Source organism: Mastomys coucha, unplaced genomic scaffold (genome assembly GCF_008632895.1).
Source record: "Mastomys coucha isolate ucsf_1 unplaced genomic scaffold, UCSF_Mcou_1 pScaffold22, whole genome shotgun sequence".
Classification (NCBI taxonomy): Eukaryota; Metazoa; Chordata; class Mammalia; order Rodentia; family Muridae; genus Mastomys; species Mastomys coucha.
In genome coordinates this window covers 167,525,419-167,544,811 of record NW_022196905.1, presented here as the reverse complement: position 1 = coordinate 167,544,811, position 19,393 = coordinate 167,525,419, and the positions used below count along the sequence as shown (strand labels likewise).

The 19,393-nt window shown below is 38.3% G+C and overlaps 1 protein-coding gene across 2 annotated transcripts in view; it reads left to right on the top strand.

The window, feature by feature from the left end:
* Positions 1-19,393, top strand: part of Hook3 (hook microtubule tethering protein 3) — an 84,506-nt gene that overhangs the window by 40,040 nt on the left and 25,073 nt on the right. For both annotated transcript variants that reach the window (XM_031339411.1, XM_031339412.1), the window contains exons 6-15: positions 618-685; positions 5,661-5,723; positions 6,944-7,027; positions 7,940-8,103; positions 9,692-9,832; positions 11,116-11,317; positions 12,656-12,766; positions 13,400-13,487; positions 16,488-16,557; positions 18,313-18,453. In XM_031339411.1, coding sequence (XP_031195271.1) covers positions 618-685; positions 5,661-5,723; positions 6,944-7,027; positions 7,940-8,103; positions 9,692-9,832; positions 11,116-11,317; positions 12,656-12,766; positions 13,400-13,487; positions 16,488-16,557; positions 18,313-18,453 — 1,132 coding nt within the window. The remainder of the gene's footprint in view (positions 1-617; positions 686-5,660; positions 5,724-6,943; positions 7,028-7,939; positions 8,104-9,691; positions 9,833-11,115; positions 11,318-12,655; positions 12,767-13,399; positions 13,488-16,487; positions 16,558-18,312; positions 18,454-19,393) is intronic.

Here is a 19,393-nt window from a genome sequence, read left to right as displayed (position 1 = left end):
TTCAATTAATTTTAGTTATTTCTGTTCTATATAGTAAACAAAATTAAGGTAAGAATTTATATAACTTAGTACTTTGATTATGTAAGAATAAAGCTAGAGTATTTTACCATGTAACAAAGAAACATCTAAAGGATAAATTAGAGTGTAGAAACTGTGGTGTGGTTCTCTTTTGCCCTGACTGTGAGTCTCACTATTTCACTGTTTTAGTCTGATGTGTACTCATGCTGAAGCTGCATTCCCTGAGCCCACAGCCTCAGCTTCCTAGGAAAGGTTGAAAGGAGCCAAGTGTGGTAGTAGATTCAGAATATGCTCTGAAGGGTTAAGACAGGAAGGTCACAAGTTCAAGGCCAATTTAGGATGCAAAGTGCATGGAGGGCAGCTAGCAAGACTCAGACTCAATCAAATGAATAAATGATGGACAAAACTTTGGAACAAAGTCAGAATTTGGTTTTCAGCCTTTGCTTACCTGGCACATACTTGGGACAGAGCAGCCATGGAAAGGGCAGTCTGAAGAGTCAAACAGAGAACTGATTGTAGTGCGCTATAGAGCATTAGCCTGCAGCTTGTTGACATTGTGTCACTTGAACAGTGACATCCCAGGTTGTTCTTGTTTTCAGAGTACATCCAAGCCATTATGATGATGGAAGAGTCTGTTCAGCATGTCGTCATGACAGCCATTCAAGAGGTATGTCGACTAGAGCTTTGCACTTCACCGCTTGTCTCAAATTCATGGAGAAAACTAGTTCACACAAGAGAAATAACAACCTTAAAAAACTATTTTTTACTGTGAATACCCTAAACCCTAATTTTTTAATTTCATTATTTCTATTGTGTGCATATTGATTTTATTTATTTAGCAAATACTTAGTTCAAGCCCAAAGTACACTAGCAACTAGGGATACAGTTGTGAAAAGATACTAGAATTCTCTGATAAAGTGTGTATCTCCCTCTCAGAGTCTCAGAGAGGAAAGTGGTTAAACAAGAATTCATATAGTTTTAAAACTATATGCAGGACCATCTGAAGTAACAGCTTTCATGGGGACATTAAGTAAGACAAACGATGACTAGGAAGGCATGGCACGGTGTACCAATACCATCCAGCATCGTCCACCATGTTAGGTTGTATTTGCCTTCCTTCTTTAACATCGTGCATCCTTTCACGTGTCTGCTTTAGCAGAACATCCTTTCACCTGTGTCTGCTTCAGGAACACATCCTTTGAGATAACTGACTTTCCAATGAAACCAGAAGTTCCCACTTGAGCTAATCAATTGAACAGGGTTTTGGAGAAGCTTGAAATCAGCTAAATGAAGAGGACAGATAGTGGGAGTGGCTTTGGATGGGAAGGATTTCCCGTGTGTAGCAGTAGAGAAGGGAAAAGGTGCTACTGGGTTTGCAGATTTACAAAACTTCTTACCTGGGATTGGGATTTTATGGAATGCTGGGAGTTAATCAGGTTTGGGAAATAGGACTGAAAGGGGGCTGGAGAGCTCAGTGGTTAAGAGCACTTACTGCTCTTGCACAGGACCTGGATTTCATTCCAAACACCCACACAGTGGCTCAAAACTGTCTATAACTGTAGTCCCATGGGGGTCCAACAGCCTTCTTCCAGCCTCTGTAAGCACCAGAAATGCATGTGCTGTATGGATATACATGTAGACACTCCTGTACATCAAATAATAAATAGTAGGGAAAGTTGAAAGAATCTAAAGAGGATAAAGAGGCTGCTGGCAGGGGAGTTTTTTTTTTTTTTTTTTTTTTTTAAAACTTTCAAGCAACTTTGAAGTAGTACTACTTTTGTTGGTTTTGGTTTTATTATGGGCTGGGGGGGTATTTTTGTTGCTATTGTTTTGTTTTCCCCCTCATAGCACTTAACTAGTTGGGATATATAGGCAGAAAGTAGGTAGTTGGGTTGATCTTTGATTGGACTGATCTTTGATTGGATTGATCTTTGATTGGGTTGATCTTGAATTGAGACTTTTGCTGCCTGGAAATAATGAGGTCATTAGGACATTGATGGAAGTCATTTAGAAGCAATAAGTTATGAAATTTAGGTTTACTAGAGAAGGTAGTTGGTTAAATGAATGATAGGACTAAGGGCCATTCAGGTGGTGGCACACTTGTCTGTCATGCACAAAATCCTGCATTCTGTCCCTACCACATAAACCAGGCTGGGTGGTATATACATGTCCAAAGTCAGAAAGAAGACACAGGAAGGCTAGAAGGTAACATGAAAAAACTTGAAGACATCATGTTAAGCAAAATAAGCTAAAGACAAATATCACATATTTTTCTGTCCTATGTGCAAACTAAAAAAATCAGTAGTCTAAGGTCACCCTTGGCTGCAAAGTGAATTTAAGGCAAGTTTGGGCTACAAGAAACCCTATCTCAACTGAAAACAAACAGAAACAGAACCTGAAAGAAAGGTTGCAGCAGTCTGGAAGGGAGTCAAGGGAGGGAAGGGAAGAGGGGAAGATGGAAGAAAGAAAGTGCACTATTTATGCATTAGGGAAATAATACAGTGGTGCCCATCTGTGCAATTAATGTATCAATGATTGCAAGTGTTGTCTCAGTACAAGGAGAGTGGTTATGTTAATTAGCTTAATTTAGCCATTCCACAATATGTATACCAAACATATTGGTATATATATGCTATATACCATAAATGATATAGTCTTTTATTCTTTAAATAAATAAATTCTTTATAAAGAAGATAAAATTATCTTCAGCTCTCTAGTGATTTCAAGGTCAGTCTTGTCCACGAGAAACCATGTCTTAACAAAGGGGGTAGGGGAGAACACATACACACAAGCAAGAACTCTGGAATCCTGATGTAAGGAGAGAAAGTCCCAGAAGATGGTAGTTAGTAACAGAAGAAAGCCAATTAAACTGTTACCTATGAAGTCTACGAATAATGACCCAGAGAGCTGGCAGCGGATGGGAAAGTCTGGAAGCTCCGGGCTGGGAGCTGTGGGGCTGGGGAGCAGCACTGCATGGAACTGTTAAGAGCCCTGTAGGGAGAGAAGGGTGCAGTCAGAATGTGAGGGCTAGCTTTTTCTAGAGCATCAGCTGCTGTGTTGTGATAAGGATGAAACTAGGAAAAAAGACCAGACGGTCACCTGTCCCTACCTTTGAATTAGATGTATTCTCTCTGAATACTCCGTTGGTGACGCCAAGCGTTTGACAAAGTTCCAGTGTCTGGACAACCTGGACTGACCCTTCACTGCCCTTGATGGATACTTGCTGTACACCTTTAGCTATGCTTATGCTTTTACTGTGCAAGGCCTCTCTCTAAGAGCTAGAGCTGGGATAGCAAAAGGCTAGTGTAAACAAGAATGAAATCAGAGAAAGTCCCCTAGAAAAAACAGTTATGCAGAAAATTGAGTCTCTTCTAAGAACTTATTACTTAAATATTCAGATCACTAATAAGTGTTGTTAATACACATGAGAAAGAAGATTTGAGAAGAGTTATTAAAAAAGAAAAACTTTGAGAAATTTTAGAAACTGCCAAGCTGTAATTGAATTACTAGGTTTTTAATGTTCTATTTTAGAAACAAGTAGTTTGTATGTACAGGAAGAGATTTTGATCGTGCAGGTTTATGACAAGCCTTGGTCCCTCCCTGAAGGCAGAAGTAAGCAGGTTTAGGAACCCTGATGTTCTTCTGTTCTTTACAGAGTTGTAATAAACATAGGGATCGTATTGAAACAAGGGTTCAGGACAGACGCAGAGGAGGCATCCTGGCTCAGTGAGCGGCCTGCCTCCTAGACAGACCTGTCAGACCAGAACTTTTCTGATAGAGCACCCTTGCTTAAGCAAAGGGAAGGAACAATATTTTAAGAATCAAAGAAAAAGGATGGTGGTCTCATGTCAAATATAAAAGAAATATAGAGGAAGGAAAGGAAGAAGTAAATAAGGATGAAAAGTTGAACCTCTAGAAAGTCAAGTTTGATATAATAGGTAGTAGGAAATAACTTTTGATCTATTAATCTTATGCCAAACTGAAACAGAATCAAATTCAGATAGAGCCATCCTGTCTAGCATTTCTGTAGCCACAAGGCTTTACAAGCCCAATCTTAAGGAAGAAGATGCTGAGTTTAAAGAAAATGGGTTTTATCATCATGTTAATTTCTAGTTCTTATAAAATTACTGTTTGCTCACTTTGTTCCTCTCAGTATTCCTATGTGAGCAAGGAAGACTTTAGAAGAAGAGGTATTTTGAAAAGCTGTGTAATCAATGTATAAAATTTCTGAGGAAAATGATTTTATGTATAAATAAACTTGAAAGATCAGAAGTTGTCAGAGTAGGAAAAGCCATACCAAGGTGTGCTTCTCTCTGTCCTCACTCTCATGAAGCGAATGATGTCCTGTGTCTGAGCCTCACTTCCCTTCGCTGCTCTTGCATCCACCCTTCACCAGACCCTGCCCCCAGCAGAGGCTGCTCCCCAGCACTCTATCACAGATTGTATCATAGACTGACTGCTGTATTTTTTACATTTGCTCTTAGACTCCTCTGAGCCGTGCCTAGTATACTTAGCTAATTCCTGCATATCTCAAAATTTTCAAACTGATTGTTTCTTTGTAACTGAATAGCTTTATTATATTATTTGAATTTTTTCTTCTACATGGGTACTCCTTTTTATTACTCAAAAAGATGTCTTGTAAATTTTAATATTCTCAATAGAGTGATGGCTGAAATCAAAAGATCTCTCAATGTAGCATCTTCATATTTCTAATCGTCCTCCCCTTCTGTCTGCCACATAGAACATAAGCACTGGGGCATTTGAGTCTGCTCTGCACTGCTTTTATAATTAGAATTCTGTGCCCTTGCTTCTCAACCTTCCTCACCCTCTCTGAATCTAAGATACATGGGGAGGGTACATGCACTGTCATTACTTTGGGGTAACACTGATGTGCACGTTTGCTCCCCATTAAAAGTTAACACACAAAGTAATGGATTTTATTATGTTGTTTTCATAAAAGGAAATATCATTTTCCAGTCTGCTGCTGCTGCCACTGGGATTCTGTTGTGGCTCTGGGTCTTGCATGTGCTCAAGCAAGCACCTGTGCCACTGAGAGCCATCTGGCCTCTCTCTCAGGGCGTGCAGTTTGGTCCTTTTGACAGCCTCTCCCCCTGTTCTTCTTTCTCATTCTCCTCCCAATGAACTCCTTCCTGACAAATACTGGTCCTATTTTCATAACTTCTTGTGTGAGTTTTGTTGCTGTGGCTGTTTTGCGATCCACTGTGTTTACTTAGGATTAGAGCGCGGGCAGCTTAGCAATGGCACTCCGTGAAGAGAGTGACTCCCTTCCACGGTTATTACCTAGAAGGAAAGAAGTACTTGCTGTTGCTCTCACTCTGAAAAGTCTCTGCGTTAAATGTCTGGCCACTCTCTTAACATAGTGCTAAGAATAAGTTGTGCTTGGTTCTCATAGCTGGGGCTCTCAGTGAAAATGAGCACCAAAATTCAGATGCCTAATTTTAAGTGTAGACATTACTTGGAGTAAAAAGCAGTCAGAAAAATTAATAACAGAAAACAGTTGCTTGCTTTTTGGTTTTAGTTTGTTGTTGTTGTTGTTTTAGTCATTTCTGGATGCTTATTTTTTATATTACCTAGAATATAGTTTTGCCTCATCATTATAATCATTTAAATCTCAATTTCAGCTAATGAGTAAGGAGTCTCCTGTCTCTGCTGGAAATGATGCCTATGTTGATCTCGATCGCCAGGTATACAGTTATCTTCATTCATGCAGTGATTGACACAGATAAATTTCACACACCAGGGAGAAGTGCAGTTGAAATTACTAATGGAGTACATTGATTAAATTTTTTTATATTTTACCTGAATTTAAGAACTTAAGCCAATTTGTTAACTGATACTACACATTATAATTAAGCTTGAACTTTGTATTAAAAGAAGTACTGCATGTGCCAGTGAGATGTCTCAGGAGGTGAGGGCACTTACTGGCAAGCTTGATAAACTGAGTTTAATTCTCAGGAACCACTTGATAAAAGGGAAAAGTACAATGCATCAAGTTTTCCTCTGACTTCTGCATACATTTATGTGTGCACACACACATACACACAGATATACCAGATACACACACAGAGAGAGAGAGAGAGAGAGATGAATTAATGTGGCATTGAAAAAATATGGTAGTATTGCATTGTCCACTTTAAAACAAATTCATTTAATTTACAGTGATCCCTGTTTTCTAGTCACGAGTTTCTTCCTGCTCTATAACTTGCTGTGTAGATCAGGCTGGCCTCAAACTCACAGAGATCAACCTGACTCTGACTCCCAAGTATTGGGGTTAAAGGAGTGTGCAACCACAGGTGACTGGGAACAACTGTATTGAAAAGGAACTTGCAATGTATTTTTAAGAATTAAATATTGTTACATTCAGTTTGTAGTTTCCATTATCTACATGGGCAGAAATCTTTGTATCTTTTGCTTTCTCTTATTTTGGGCTCATGGTTTTAAATGTTATATAAGAAAGTCTTTGGACATGATATAATTTTAATCCAAACTATAATTTGCCTTTCTCTTTGTGGTATTGTTTCTTTGCTGTTGTAGGTACATTTATATTTTGTATATTTATTAAACAGAGCTTTATATTATATGAAATAGACAAATTTTATTTTAATTGGTGTTTTTATAATTTTCTAACTTAGAATTTATTAAGGGAATATGACTTTGAGGCCAGTCTGGTATATGTAGGGAATTTCAGGCTAGCCAGAGCTACATAGTGAGACTCTATCTCAAAAAAAAGCTGCCCCCCCAAAAAAGTGCTTATTTTCAGTTTTTACCAGGAGTCTTCTTAATTTCCTCTACATTACCTCCCAAGAAATAAAAAAAAAAAAAATATTAATTCTGTGTTACACCTATGTAATGTCTTCATCATTGTATTGAAATATATCTTATGCTTACTTTTCTTTCTAACTAGTTGAAGAAGACTACAGAAGAACTAAATGAAGCTTTGTCAGCAAAGGAAGAAATTGCTCAACGATGCCATGAATTGGATATGCAGGTAAGAGCACCTCTGTGTTGTGTCTCACCACAAAGACCATCAAAAAATGCACTGGGCATTAACACATTATTCAGGTTTACTACAATGTAGCTCTAATTACAAAAAGAGGGAGGGGTGGGGGACAAGCAAATAGGGTTCTGATTTAGAAGAATGTGCTACCTGTTTGTAATTTAACTAAACTCATTATAAATTAATATTAAAAATCAGAACCCACAGAAAAAGCCAGATAGCCATGCATGCTTACAAAGCTCCAGTGTTGAAGGGCTCTGGGTTCTGCAGGTCAGTGTTTTACAGAGGGTTTTTTTAAGTATTTTGTATTCTTATCACAAGTATCTGAGACTTTGCATTCATCTATGCCAATATCTCTTTAAAGCTTATCCATCATCATGAGACTTGCCAATTTTGTGGCTTTTAACTTGGTGGCATTTTACATTTTACTTTGTAGCATTTACTTGTTGACTATTGATTATTGTCTTTCCATGTGCTTATTTACCTTCATTGATGAAGTCTCTTTTCAGATAGGAAGTAAATCCAGCTATGGTGGCCTACAGCTGTAGTCCTGGCTTCTTGGGAGACGTATGCAGGAGGATCACTTGAGCCCCACAGTTTGAAGTGCCTGAACAATGTAGCAAGACCCTATCTCAAAATATATAGAAATTAATTTTTTTAATTCTTACCCTTCGATATTGCTTTGCATGCATAGATATTTCCAATACAGTGGTTGTCAATGTGAGGTGGCACTCAGCAGTCAGAGGCAGGCAGATCTGCAGCCGACAGAGGCCAGCCCCATCTGCATAGTGAGTCATAGGGCAGCCAGGGAGACACAGTAAGAACCTGCCTCAGAAGTAGACAGATTCATAATGGTAATTCACAAGAGTTTCAGCTGAATAACCACAGTCCTAATTCCAACAGGTTGCCGCACTGCAAGAGGAGAAAAGTAGTTTATTAGCAGAAAATCAGATATTAATGGAGCGACTCAATCAGTCTGATTCTATAGAAGATCCCAATAGTCCAGCTGGAAGAAGACATCTGCAACTTCAGACTCAACTAGAACAGCTGCAAGAAGAAACATTCAGGTAAAAAGCCACTTAAAGATTTATTTATTTATTTTATGTATATGAGTATGAGTACACACTGTAGCTGTACAGATAGTTGTGAGCCTCCATCTGGTTGTTGGGAATTGATTTTTAGGGCCTCTGCTCACTCCGGTCAACCCCGCTTGCCCTGGTAGATCCTGCTTGCTCAGTCCCTGCTCAGTCTGGCCCAAAAGTTTATTTATTATTATAAATAAGTACACTGTTGCTGTCTTCAAGTGTACCAGAAGAGGGCATCAGATCTCATTATGGGTGGTTGTGAGCCACCATGTAGTTGCTGGGATTTGAACTCAGGACATTTGGAAGAGCAGTTGGTGCTCTTACCCGTTGAACCATCTCATCAGGCCCTAGTTTTAAAATTAGCTAACAACCAAGGTTGCCAGGATGGCCTAGACAGCAAAGGTGCTTGCCTCCAAGCCTAACTACCTAAGTCTATTCCCCAGAGCCTGCATGCTAACGAAGGAACCCAGCTCCAACAGACATTATCCTCTGACACACACACACACACACACACACACACACACACACACACACACACGTGTGCACAAGAACACACAGATAGAGTCTTAGGACTTGTGGGTAACTACACACCCAAGTGGTTGTATAATAACAACATTTTCCCAAAGACTTCTCACATGCCATGAAATATCTCCACATCTAGGAAATCCCATCAAAGCTATATATATAACTTCAGACCCAGGGGATTAAATACCCTCTTCCAGCCTCCACAGGCTCCAGGCACATAAGTGATACACAGACATACATGCAAGCAAAGCACCCATACTCATAAAATTATTTTTTTAATTTTAAATTAAAAAAAGTAAAATGTGAAATTGATATACACCCTCCCCACTACCCCAAATCTTAAATCATTTTTAGTAAAATAAATTACTCCAGCAGATAAAGTTGGGTTTAAGTTTTAGCATTTTGTCACATACTAACATGGATTCCAGAGGAAGTAAAAAACTTAAAGGTTACATTTTAAATCATTAAAAATATTCTCAGAAGATGGAGAATTAAAAGACAGTAATGTCAAGTGTTTACTAAAAGCAAAAACTATGAAATAAATATTTCAATTGAATTATATAAAATTTACAGCTTTTTATTAAATACTTATATAAGAAAAATTGAACATAAGTAGTCTACATGAAATATTTTGGACAATAGACAAGAAGGGCCTTATAACTTAAAGGGAGGTTGTATACCAAATAAAGAAACCTGCTTAATTAGATATGAAAATAGAGTGCAGCTATGCTTGGAGAAATACGGTGAACAGAAATAAGACTAGATAATAGGCACCAAAAATGTTGTCATTCATTTATGTGGATCTAAATACAGCTTTTCTTAGTATATATTCTTAGTTAAAAATTTGGAAGCCTTTGCTCTTTTCTCCTGTTGAGTACTTTGTGCACTGGTTAAGCTCGTTTTCATGGTAGATAGGACTTGGGTAGAGTTTATGCTTACAGAAGTGAGACATGTGCTCAGGAAGAATGGATTTTGTTTTCTTTTCTCCCTAAGGAAAATTGTGAGACACTTAATAGTGCATTTTATTCATTTTGTTTTGTTACAGACTAGAAGCAGCCAAAGATGATTATCGAATACGTTGTGAGGAGTTAGAAAAGGAAATCTCAGAGCTTCGGCAGCAGAACGATGAACTAACCACTTTGGCAGATGAAGCTCAGTCTCTAAAGGACGAAATAGATGTTCTCAGGTAAGCAGTTGCTCTTCGCTGCAACATTAGATTCGCTGCCACTACCCACCCACCCCAGCCACACACAGACACAGACACACAGAGCTTCATCTCAGATGTTACAAACTCTGACATCTCTGAGCACACAGACATGTTTAAAAATAAAGTGTAAGTGAATAACTAAGTGGCTTTATAAGCACTTAAATTGATAAGGCAAATAAGTATCAAATGGATGTTAGATTCCCATGGCAGTCACTCCACTGGTGTCTAGCACTGGCTCTTCCTTGTTGTTATTCTTCCTTAATTATGAGCCCTCCCAACCCTTGGTCTGTGTCTTAAAGACTGACTTCATTTCTTTGCCGGCCATTTTCTCCTTCCTTCCACGTGTTCTCCGTGTAGGTACCTCACTGTTCACCATTCTTTCACAATCTCATCCTCTTGGAATCCCCTTTTGTTTTAAGAATACTAAAGTGTACAGAGAAAAATCACATACTGCTGTAATTTAATCCTATTACAAATTAGGGATGTTTTCTCCTACCCCTGGGCTACTACTCACTAGTCCTTAGCCCTGTCTCCCATTTCCCTCATAGCTGTTAAATATTTTTATAATTCTTCTCATCTATCCTCTCCCCACCACACCCCATTGCTTAGACCCACTAGATGGCCTTGTGTCCTCCTGAGGGGGAAGCAGCTATAGACTATTGACTCTCCACTGTCCTTGTGTTCATACCTATCTGTTTTATTTTCTCCCATTACTAAGACCTTCTCTGCTGACACTCTCAAGCATTCTTGCCTGACAGGCACTGTATTGTGTCAAGTATTTATTTCTCTTGAGTTTTATACACACATACACACACACACACACACACACACACACACACACACATATACACACAGATACCTTTAAAACTTTCTGAAAAATTACAAAAGTTAAAATTTTATTCTCTTTAATGCCCTAAAATTTGCTATTTCCTACTCCATTTCTCTGCTGAAACTTTTACTGGGTATGATAATAACATAGTAGTTACAACACTTGAACATTCTACACTTTATTTTACTTTTCTGCTAAATGTGATTTTGCTGGTTACCCTCCTGTTTACTTTCCTTACATTTTTGACATTCTTAGTGACAAGTTCTTCTGTAATTTAGGTTATGATTTCTTTGTTAATCTAACAAAACTTAGATTCACTTTAGGTTTTATAATTTAAAATATGTTAAGACCTGGTATTATCTACTATTTTAACATTGTCTGAAACAGCTGTACAGCTGTGGGTGTGTTTCTGACTCATTTCCCATCATTTTAGACACTCTTCTGATAAAGTATCTAAACTAGAAGGTCAAGTCGAATCTTATAAAAAGAAGCTGGAAGACCTTGGAGATTTGAGGCGGCAGGTTAAACTCTTGGAAGAAAAGAATACGATGTACATGCAGAACACTGTCAGTCTGGAGGAAGAATTAAGAAAAGCTAATGCTGCCAGGGGTCAGCTTGAGACATACAAAAGACAGGTAGGAGAACAGAAGCAGAATGCTCCTTGGTGCTGCCTGGCAAGGACTATACTGCAATACATAACTTTTAAACTACCAGTCACTTCTAGGCCTGTCAGTCAAATCAAATGAATACTCTACCAGGTTTTCTTTTGTGATGTGCCATAGTCACTGTGAAGAGACACCATGACCAAGGCAACTCTTACAAAGGAAAACACTTAATTGGGGGATTGCTTGCAGTTTTAGAGGCTTAGTCCTTGGAGCATGGTGACACCCAGGCAGACATGAGACATGGTTCTGGAAAAGTAGCTGAGGATTCTGCAACCTGACCTGCAGGCCATAGGAAGAGAGAGTGACAAGAGGCCTGGCTTGAGCTCCTGAAACCTCAAAGCCCACCAGTGACACGCTTTCTCCTACAAATACACACCTCTTAGTCCTTCTGATTTTTTCAGTTCTCCTTGATGACTAAGCCTTCAAATATATGTGCTGTGAGGGACATTGTTAGCCCACTGCCACATGGTTCTCAGCTGTTTTTTTTTTTTTATTTATTTCAGAATTATTACATTTTATTTACTTGGTTGCAGGGGGCATAGGTATGCCTCAACATGCATATGGAGGTCATAGGACAACCTGCAGGAATCTCTCCTGTCCCCTGAGACAGTGTCACCATGTATCCCTGGTGTGTCTGGAATTTAACAGATCTGCTTACTGCTGCCTCTTAAGTGCTAGGATTAAAAGTCCTAACACTTTCAAACAGCCCCTACCCAAACTGCTTGGTTTTTCCTCCTTATTCTTCCTTTTCACAGCCAGGCTTTTTAATAAACACTCAATTCCTGTTAAACTTAAAGCTCTTGGTTCCTCTTATTGGTACCTCTAATTATCCACAGCTTCTGCATGCACCTCCCACAGTGGTTTTGGCCCCTTCTAAGATTGGCTGTGTAATTGAGTTTTACCCTCACGGGTCTTTCTTCCTATCTTTCTTTACGCCTTGTTCTTTCGAGGAATGACAGCCTCTATAGATTCCCTGATAATTGTTACCACTTTCTAGGAGCCTGTCTTACCTAGACAGGCTGTATTTCTTAGTTCTCTCCCTTTTGTTAGAGTGATGGATTATATAAATTTATTCAAGTATGGTAGAAATAGGGTTTTCATAAACCTATAGAAGAGATTGATGTATTTTTCTGAAATTTGTTTTGTTTAGATTGGAGGGGGCATGCTGGGCATTGAACATAGGGCTTTGTATACACTAATAAGCATATATTCTATCATTAAGCTACATATCATCACCTTGATCATAATTTCTAATGTTTCAAATTATAAAAATTGAGATTTTTATGTTATTTTTATATTTTGTATCAGGTTGTAGAGCTGCAAAATAGATTATCTGACGAGTCAAAGAAAGCAGATAAGTTAGATTTTGAATATAAGCGGCTAAAAGAAAAAGTTGATGGTCTTCAGAAAGAAAAGGATGTAAGTATGTACTAGGTATTCTGTTTCTCAGAAGTGTTAAAATTAAGACTGGAATATAATTCATTTTTGACTACATTTATTCCTTTTTCAAATTGACTATTCTTCTTTTAAGTCACATTTCCCTTCTTTTTTCCCAGAAATAAAGATTCAAGGGACAGTTTTAGTTGAGTTCTCATTTCTTTAGTATGCACACATTTTTATCATTGCCCCCTTCCATCTTTTTACTCTGCCTTTCATGTGTGTAGCCCTTCTACTTCCCATGTAATTAGTATGGAGGATTCTGTTCCACCATTGCTTAGCATAGTTTGCTTTTTACAGTCTGAGTTTTTAGTCTTCATCCTGAATCTTTGTTTAATGGAAAGAATGTTAAGGAAATAGTAAAGGACAAAGTAGCTGGCTTTATGTTTCATGCTTAAGCATGAGTAGTGTGTTGCCTTGCAGTAAGATATTTGGTATTGTTGAAATAGAAAATAAAAAGACAATCATTTTCACGTTTCTACTCCGTAATCTCTCCATAAAAGATGGAAACTAAAAGTAAGCCCAGGGTCACTACTGTTTGTCTTCTTCCTGGATAAGGCCTAGACACTGCTTAGTTAACTGGTAGAGCTCACCTTTGTTTTTATATTCCTTTAGAGGTTAAGAACGGAAAGGGATTCTCTGAAGGAAACCATTGAAGAGCTGCGTTGTGTGCAGGCTCAGGAGGGGCAGCTCACCACTCAAGGTAAAAATCTCTATCACCCAAGGAGACTAGTTCTATCTTCAGTGGACGTGTTGGGTTCACGTTGAGATGATTGTAAGAGCAGATGAAAGTGAAAATTTGAAAAAAACGAAATTAAGTTTTTGAACTGTTCACCAAGATCTTAACAGGCTGTGCTTGGGAGGTTGAGTTCAGGTAGCATCTTTAAACCAACTTTGTAATCTCTTGAGTGTTACAAGTCAAAATCATCTGTGAACCTGGATACTGTTATTCTGAAAACCCCCTCATGGTTTTTTTAAATATATAAACCTTGCCAAGTCAGTGTATCAATTTTGTAATCTTTCCATGATGTTGAAAGTCTGAGTTTTCTGGTGGAGACTTAGGTCTGTTATTGCTGTTGTTGATGTTGTTCTTTGGGGTTTTTTTTTTGGGGGGGGGGTGGATTTGTTTATTTTGTTTCTCTGTGTAACAATCCTGGCTGTGCAAGAACTCAGTTTGTAGACCAGGCTGACCTTGAACTCACAGAGATCCACCAACCTCTGCCTCCCAAGTACTAGGATTAAAGGCATGTGTCACCACACCCTGCTAAGATCTAGTTTTATGTACAATAATATCATCTGCAAATACAAATCTTAGACTTGTTCCTTTTCTGTGTGGATCCCTTTTGTTTCCTTTTGAGTCTGTACTAAGACTTGCAGTAGTGTTCTGAATAGGAGTTGTAAAGGCTCACACCTTTGCCTCCTTAAACTTGACTGTAGAACTCCTTCAGGGATAGGCATAGAGCTCCGTGCAGCCACATTAACAAACAAAGGGGAAATAGCACCATTTCAGTTTGTACCAAAAAGGCATTTGACAAAGTCTACCATGTACTCATAATTTTAAAAACTTAGTATGCCAGAAGTAGAAAGTTTCCTTCACATGGTAAAGAAACATTGAGAAAACCTCAGAGGTGAAAGAATGGAAGCCTTTCCTCTAAGACCAGGGAGATGATGAAGGAATCTGCCGTCACCACTTTCCTCAGGGTCACATTAGCATTTCTAGCCAGACCACTTAGGAAAAGGGGGGAGCAGGGAACAAGGAGAAAATAAACTGCATATTTTGCATTGAAATGCAGAAGAACAAAACTGACCCAAAGGACCTAAATATAAGACCTCACCTTGTAGGTATACATTCTGATCACATTTAATTTGACAGCGATCCCCTGCAATTGTTGCCCAAAGCATGGGCAACAAAATAAAAGATGATTGAATGGGGCTTCATTAATATTGAAAATTTTAATGCACCAAAAACCACCTTTAACTGAGTAGAAGTAATCTACAAAATAGAAGAAAGTATTTGCAAATATTTGATTTAATATCCAGGGGCTGAGAAGGTGGCTCAGTGGTTAGTGCTTGCTATGGAAGTATGAGTACCTGAGTATGGTCTTGATACTCAGTGAGAAATCCTGTTTCAAAATATAAAGTGGGGAGCTGTAGAGATGGCTAAGTGGTTAAGAACACTGCCTGCTCTTCCAGAGGACCTGGGTTTGATTCTCTTCAACCACAGAATAGCTCCCAACCTGAAGATCCAAGGCAAACAAAAAATATGCCAGGCAGTGGTGGCTCAAGACTTAATCCAAGCAAGAGAGAGGCAGAGGGAGGCAGATCTCTGAGTTAGAGGCCAGCTTGGTCTACAAAGCAAGTTCTAGGCCAGCCAGTATTAGACCAAAAAACCCTGTCTTGAAAAACCAAGCAAACAAGAAAAGCACCTAGAGGAGCTTTTCTGGCCACTTCAGGTGCCTAGAACACATGTGTATACAGACATATATATAAAGTACAGGCGATTGAGGGAGACAACTGAGGTCAGTTTTTGTCTTCTGCATAGATGATCACAGCCATATACATGAACACAGGATATATACACAGAGAATACCCAGAATAACCAAAAAATTTGAAAATTGAATAATTATAAAAAATAAAACCCATTTCACATATGAACAAAGTAGTTAAATAGAAGGAACTATATATCTCCAAAGAAGATTAACAGATGGCCAGAACACACATGAAATAGTGATATTGTTGGCCACTAGAAAAAGACAAATAATTTCATTACACAAACTAGTGAGGCTGATGCTCTTCCGACTACCACCATGACTCCAAACAAAGGAAAATAAACATTGATTAGAATTGGTGGGAGAAGTTGAAACCATTATGCATGCATTACTGGCAGGGGGGGACAATGTTATAGAAATAAGTTTGATAGCTTTTTGAAATGTTTTAAACATAAAATTAACATGGATTCACTAGTTCCTCTTCTAAGTACATTAATAAAAGAACTGAAAGTGGATACAACCAGATAATTGTGCACATACATATGTAGATAGCAGCATTGTTCATAGTTACTACTAAGTAGAAATAATGCACATCCATCAACAAATAAGATACAATAAATGCATACAACGAAATATTATCAGTAAAAAGAAGAAAGTTCTGCAGAAGTACTGTAATGTGGGCAAATCATCAAAGAAACTTTGTTAACTAAGTAAAAAAAAGACCAATACACGATTCTGCTTACATGTCTACACAGGCAACTCATTGACCCAGACAGACAAAAAGTAGAATAGGGTTTACCAGAAAATTACAGACAGGAAGAGAGCATGCCTACTGGTCATACAATTTCTGACTCAGTTATTAAATAGTTGAAAACCGGTAATAGTTAGATAACATTAAAATTTCTTAATGGTATATATTTGTACCCTTAAAATTGTTATAACAATAAATTAATTTTGTAAGGCTATTGTAACTTGGTCTTTTACTTGAGAAGCTTGGTGATGTTCACCTAGTATTCACAGAGCTGGGTGTAAATACCAATACCATAAAACAACAACTCCCCAGCCCCCTGAAAAAGAACCAGAGATTTTTTTTCATGTTTATCTTTAGGTATTAAAATTCATACTCAGGATAGTACTTGCCTGCGTAGCTGCATCTCTTAAGCAAAGGGTGTATTTGTTCCTACTTGACTGTCTGCCTCTCCTTGTGCTCATAGGGTTAATACCTCTGGGAAGCCAGGAGTCTTCAGACAGCCTTGCAGCAGAGATTGTCACACCTGAAATCAGGTAAGGAGAGTGGTAGTGACAGGCACTCAGCACAGTGCCCTCGCAGAGCATGTACTCTCCAGTGTACGGAGAACTAGCTCCTCTTTTTGATGTGCATTTCAGCTTGAACTCAACATTAAATTTCCATGTTATAGGCATGTTAGAAGCGTTTGTAACTTGGCCGAAGAACTAATTATTTTCACTTGAGTAAGATAGTCCTTCACACTATAAAAGAAAAAGCACATGTCCCATTCTTGGATTCTCTGAAGACAGCAAAGGCTGTGCTTAGCCATCAACCTAATACATAACTAAGATTTATCTGTTACCCGCTTGGACTGGGCTTGTGAAGGTGTAGTGCTGCAGACAAACTGTCCCCATCTGTAATAACTCTGCCCTCAGCACTCCTCACTGTATATTTAGACCTAGCATCTTAGAGCTGTCATGTCCTACAGTACATCCTAGCATTAAGTGTACAAATGAAACATGAGAGGACATGGAACCAAGTGTGCAGAAGGTGATGATGAGTCCTAAACGTTGCTGGGGAGTTGGTCCCCTCTCTCCATCTTGGAATCCTGATGTAGGCTGTCAGCCCCTCCCCAGCCCTCAAGATCTTTCACTTTTCACCATCTGAAAACAAGTGAATTAGTTGAATGAATGTATTCTTATTCTTTGCAGTTATTTATAAGTAAATGGCTAGATCCTTTACCCCAGAAGCAGTTAAGGAAGCCTGTTGGTGAAAGATTTTTAAGTTAAAAGGAGCAAAGTTAATTCATATTAAATTTGTATTTTTTCTGCATGTGATTAGATACGACTTAAGCAGTCTCCATATCCTGAAGAGCTAATAGGAAAAATGAAAGTATAAAGTGATGAAAACTTTACAGCATATGTCATGGACAGTGAGTTAATATTGGATCTTTTTCACCAATGTTAGAGTTTTAGAGGAACTAAAATCCTCAAACAATTCAAAACGTGGGGAGAAAAAGGTTTTAAAACAAAGTAGCAGAATATGTAGAAATGCTCCCATCTTTTAACTGAAAACTTGCTTTTCTGGTAAAAAAAAAAAAATTAAGGAAGTAGCTAATAATGTACACCAAGGTATTTTTATATAAAGCAGATAACTATTAAAATATTAAAAGCTTGTCAGGCCATCGTGGCACACACCTCTAATCCCAGCTCTTGGGAAGCAGAGACAAGCAGATCTCTGTGAGTTCAAGGCCAATCTAGTCTATAGAGCTAGTTCCAAGATAGCCAGGGCTGCACAAAGAAACCCTGTCTTGAAAAAAAAATTATTAAAATCTTGAAATATATTGTCTAAACAAATAATAATTGATTTATATATCTTAGTACTATGTCATTTAAATTTTTGAGATATAGTATTAAAAGATTGTGGGGTTTTAAGTATAACCAGCAAGTACTAGTTTTCTTTTGAAAAACAAATATTTGTATGAATAAATACACAGAATTAGGAGGTTTAGTTTCAGCAACAGTCATTTTACACTATACAGTTACAGTCATGTGTTCATAGTTTAAATAGTTAAATAAGAAAGGAAATAGAGTTTAGAATTTTCTTCATCATTTGTCATCACACACAGAAACTTTCTCTTCAGATTATACATTCTAGAAGGAGCTTAGTTCCTAAAAGTGATACCTTTTGCTCTTATTAAGGTCCTGAATTTCTTTTCAGTTGTATCCTGTGTGTTGATTCTCTAAGTATATCATAATTGGATCATGATTTGTATAGTGTCTTAATGATCAGCTTTTATTTTTCTCATTCAGGGAGAAACTTATTCGTCTTCAGCATGAGAATAAGATGTTAAAAATCAATCAAGAAGGTTCAGACAATGAGAAAATTGCCTTATTGCAGAGCCTTCTAGATGATGCAAATCTACGCAAGAATGAGCTGGAGACGGAGAACAGGTAGAGTGTGGAGGTGGAGTGGCCAGCCATGGCTTCTTCTGTGCCTTGGGTTTGGTATTTTTCAAAAAAGACGTAGGGTTTATTTGTTGAAAGTAATTACATCAGTTCTTATTTTTCCTCCCTCCTGCTGCTCCTCCCTCCTGCTCTCCCTTTCACTACTTGCTATTACATGTGTGCATGTGTATGATTATACATATAGATTCCTTAATATGACCTGGTTGTTTGTATGTGTGTTTTTCAGGACTGAACATTTGTCCCTGTACAACCAATGTGTGTCCCTGAAGGGCCACCTCTCCGCCCAGCTTACTCAGATGCCTGTAGCTCTTTGTGGGAACTGAGGCCTTCTATGTGGGCTTTCCCATCCACTTTGGCATGTCTGTTGGTGACATCTTAGTTCAGCTACTATATCTCTTTCTAAGATTATTTAATCTGTTTGTTTGTCCTGGAGTCTTAGTATAGAGTTCTGACTGGCTGGGGTTAAAGGCCTAGACCACCATCCCTGCCTCAAAAAGAAATATGGAAAGGGTTAAAAGTATCTGATACAGTCATACATTTTCACATCAGTCGCAGTTCACAGGCTAGTGTTTGGAAGGGTCAGCTGGTGTGGAGTTGAACTGACAAAGTCTTTTTCCCTAATGTATCATTTGTCATGGCCTTAAAAGGAGGAGTTCTTTTGAAACTATAGAAAATGTCAGATTAACAGAAAAAAAAATTGCTTTTCTGCTTATAAGTTTCTGTCTCAATGTTTCACAGTTTTTCAGAGTCAGTTACTGTAAAATTAGCCGCGTCTTCTGATGACTTACTTTATACTTCGTCATGGCTTTTCTTTCTTTTCCTTCTCAGAAACCCCGCCTCCTCTCCTCTCCCCTCTTCTCCTCTCCCCTCCTCTCCCCTTCCTCTCCTCTCCTCTCCCCTCCCCTCCCCTCCCCTCCTCTCCCCT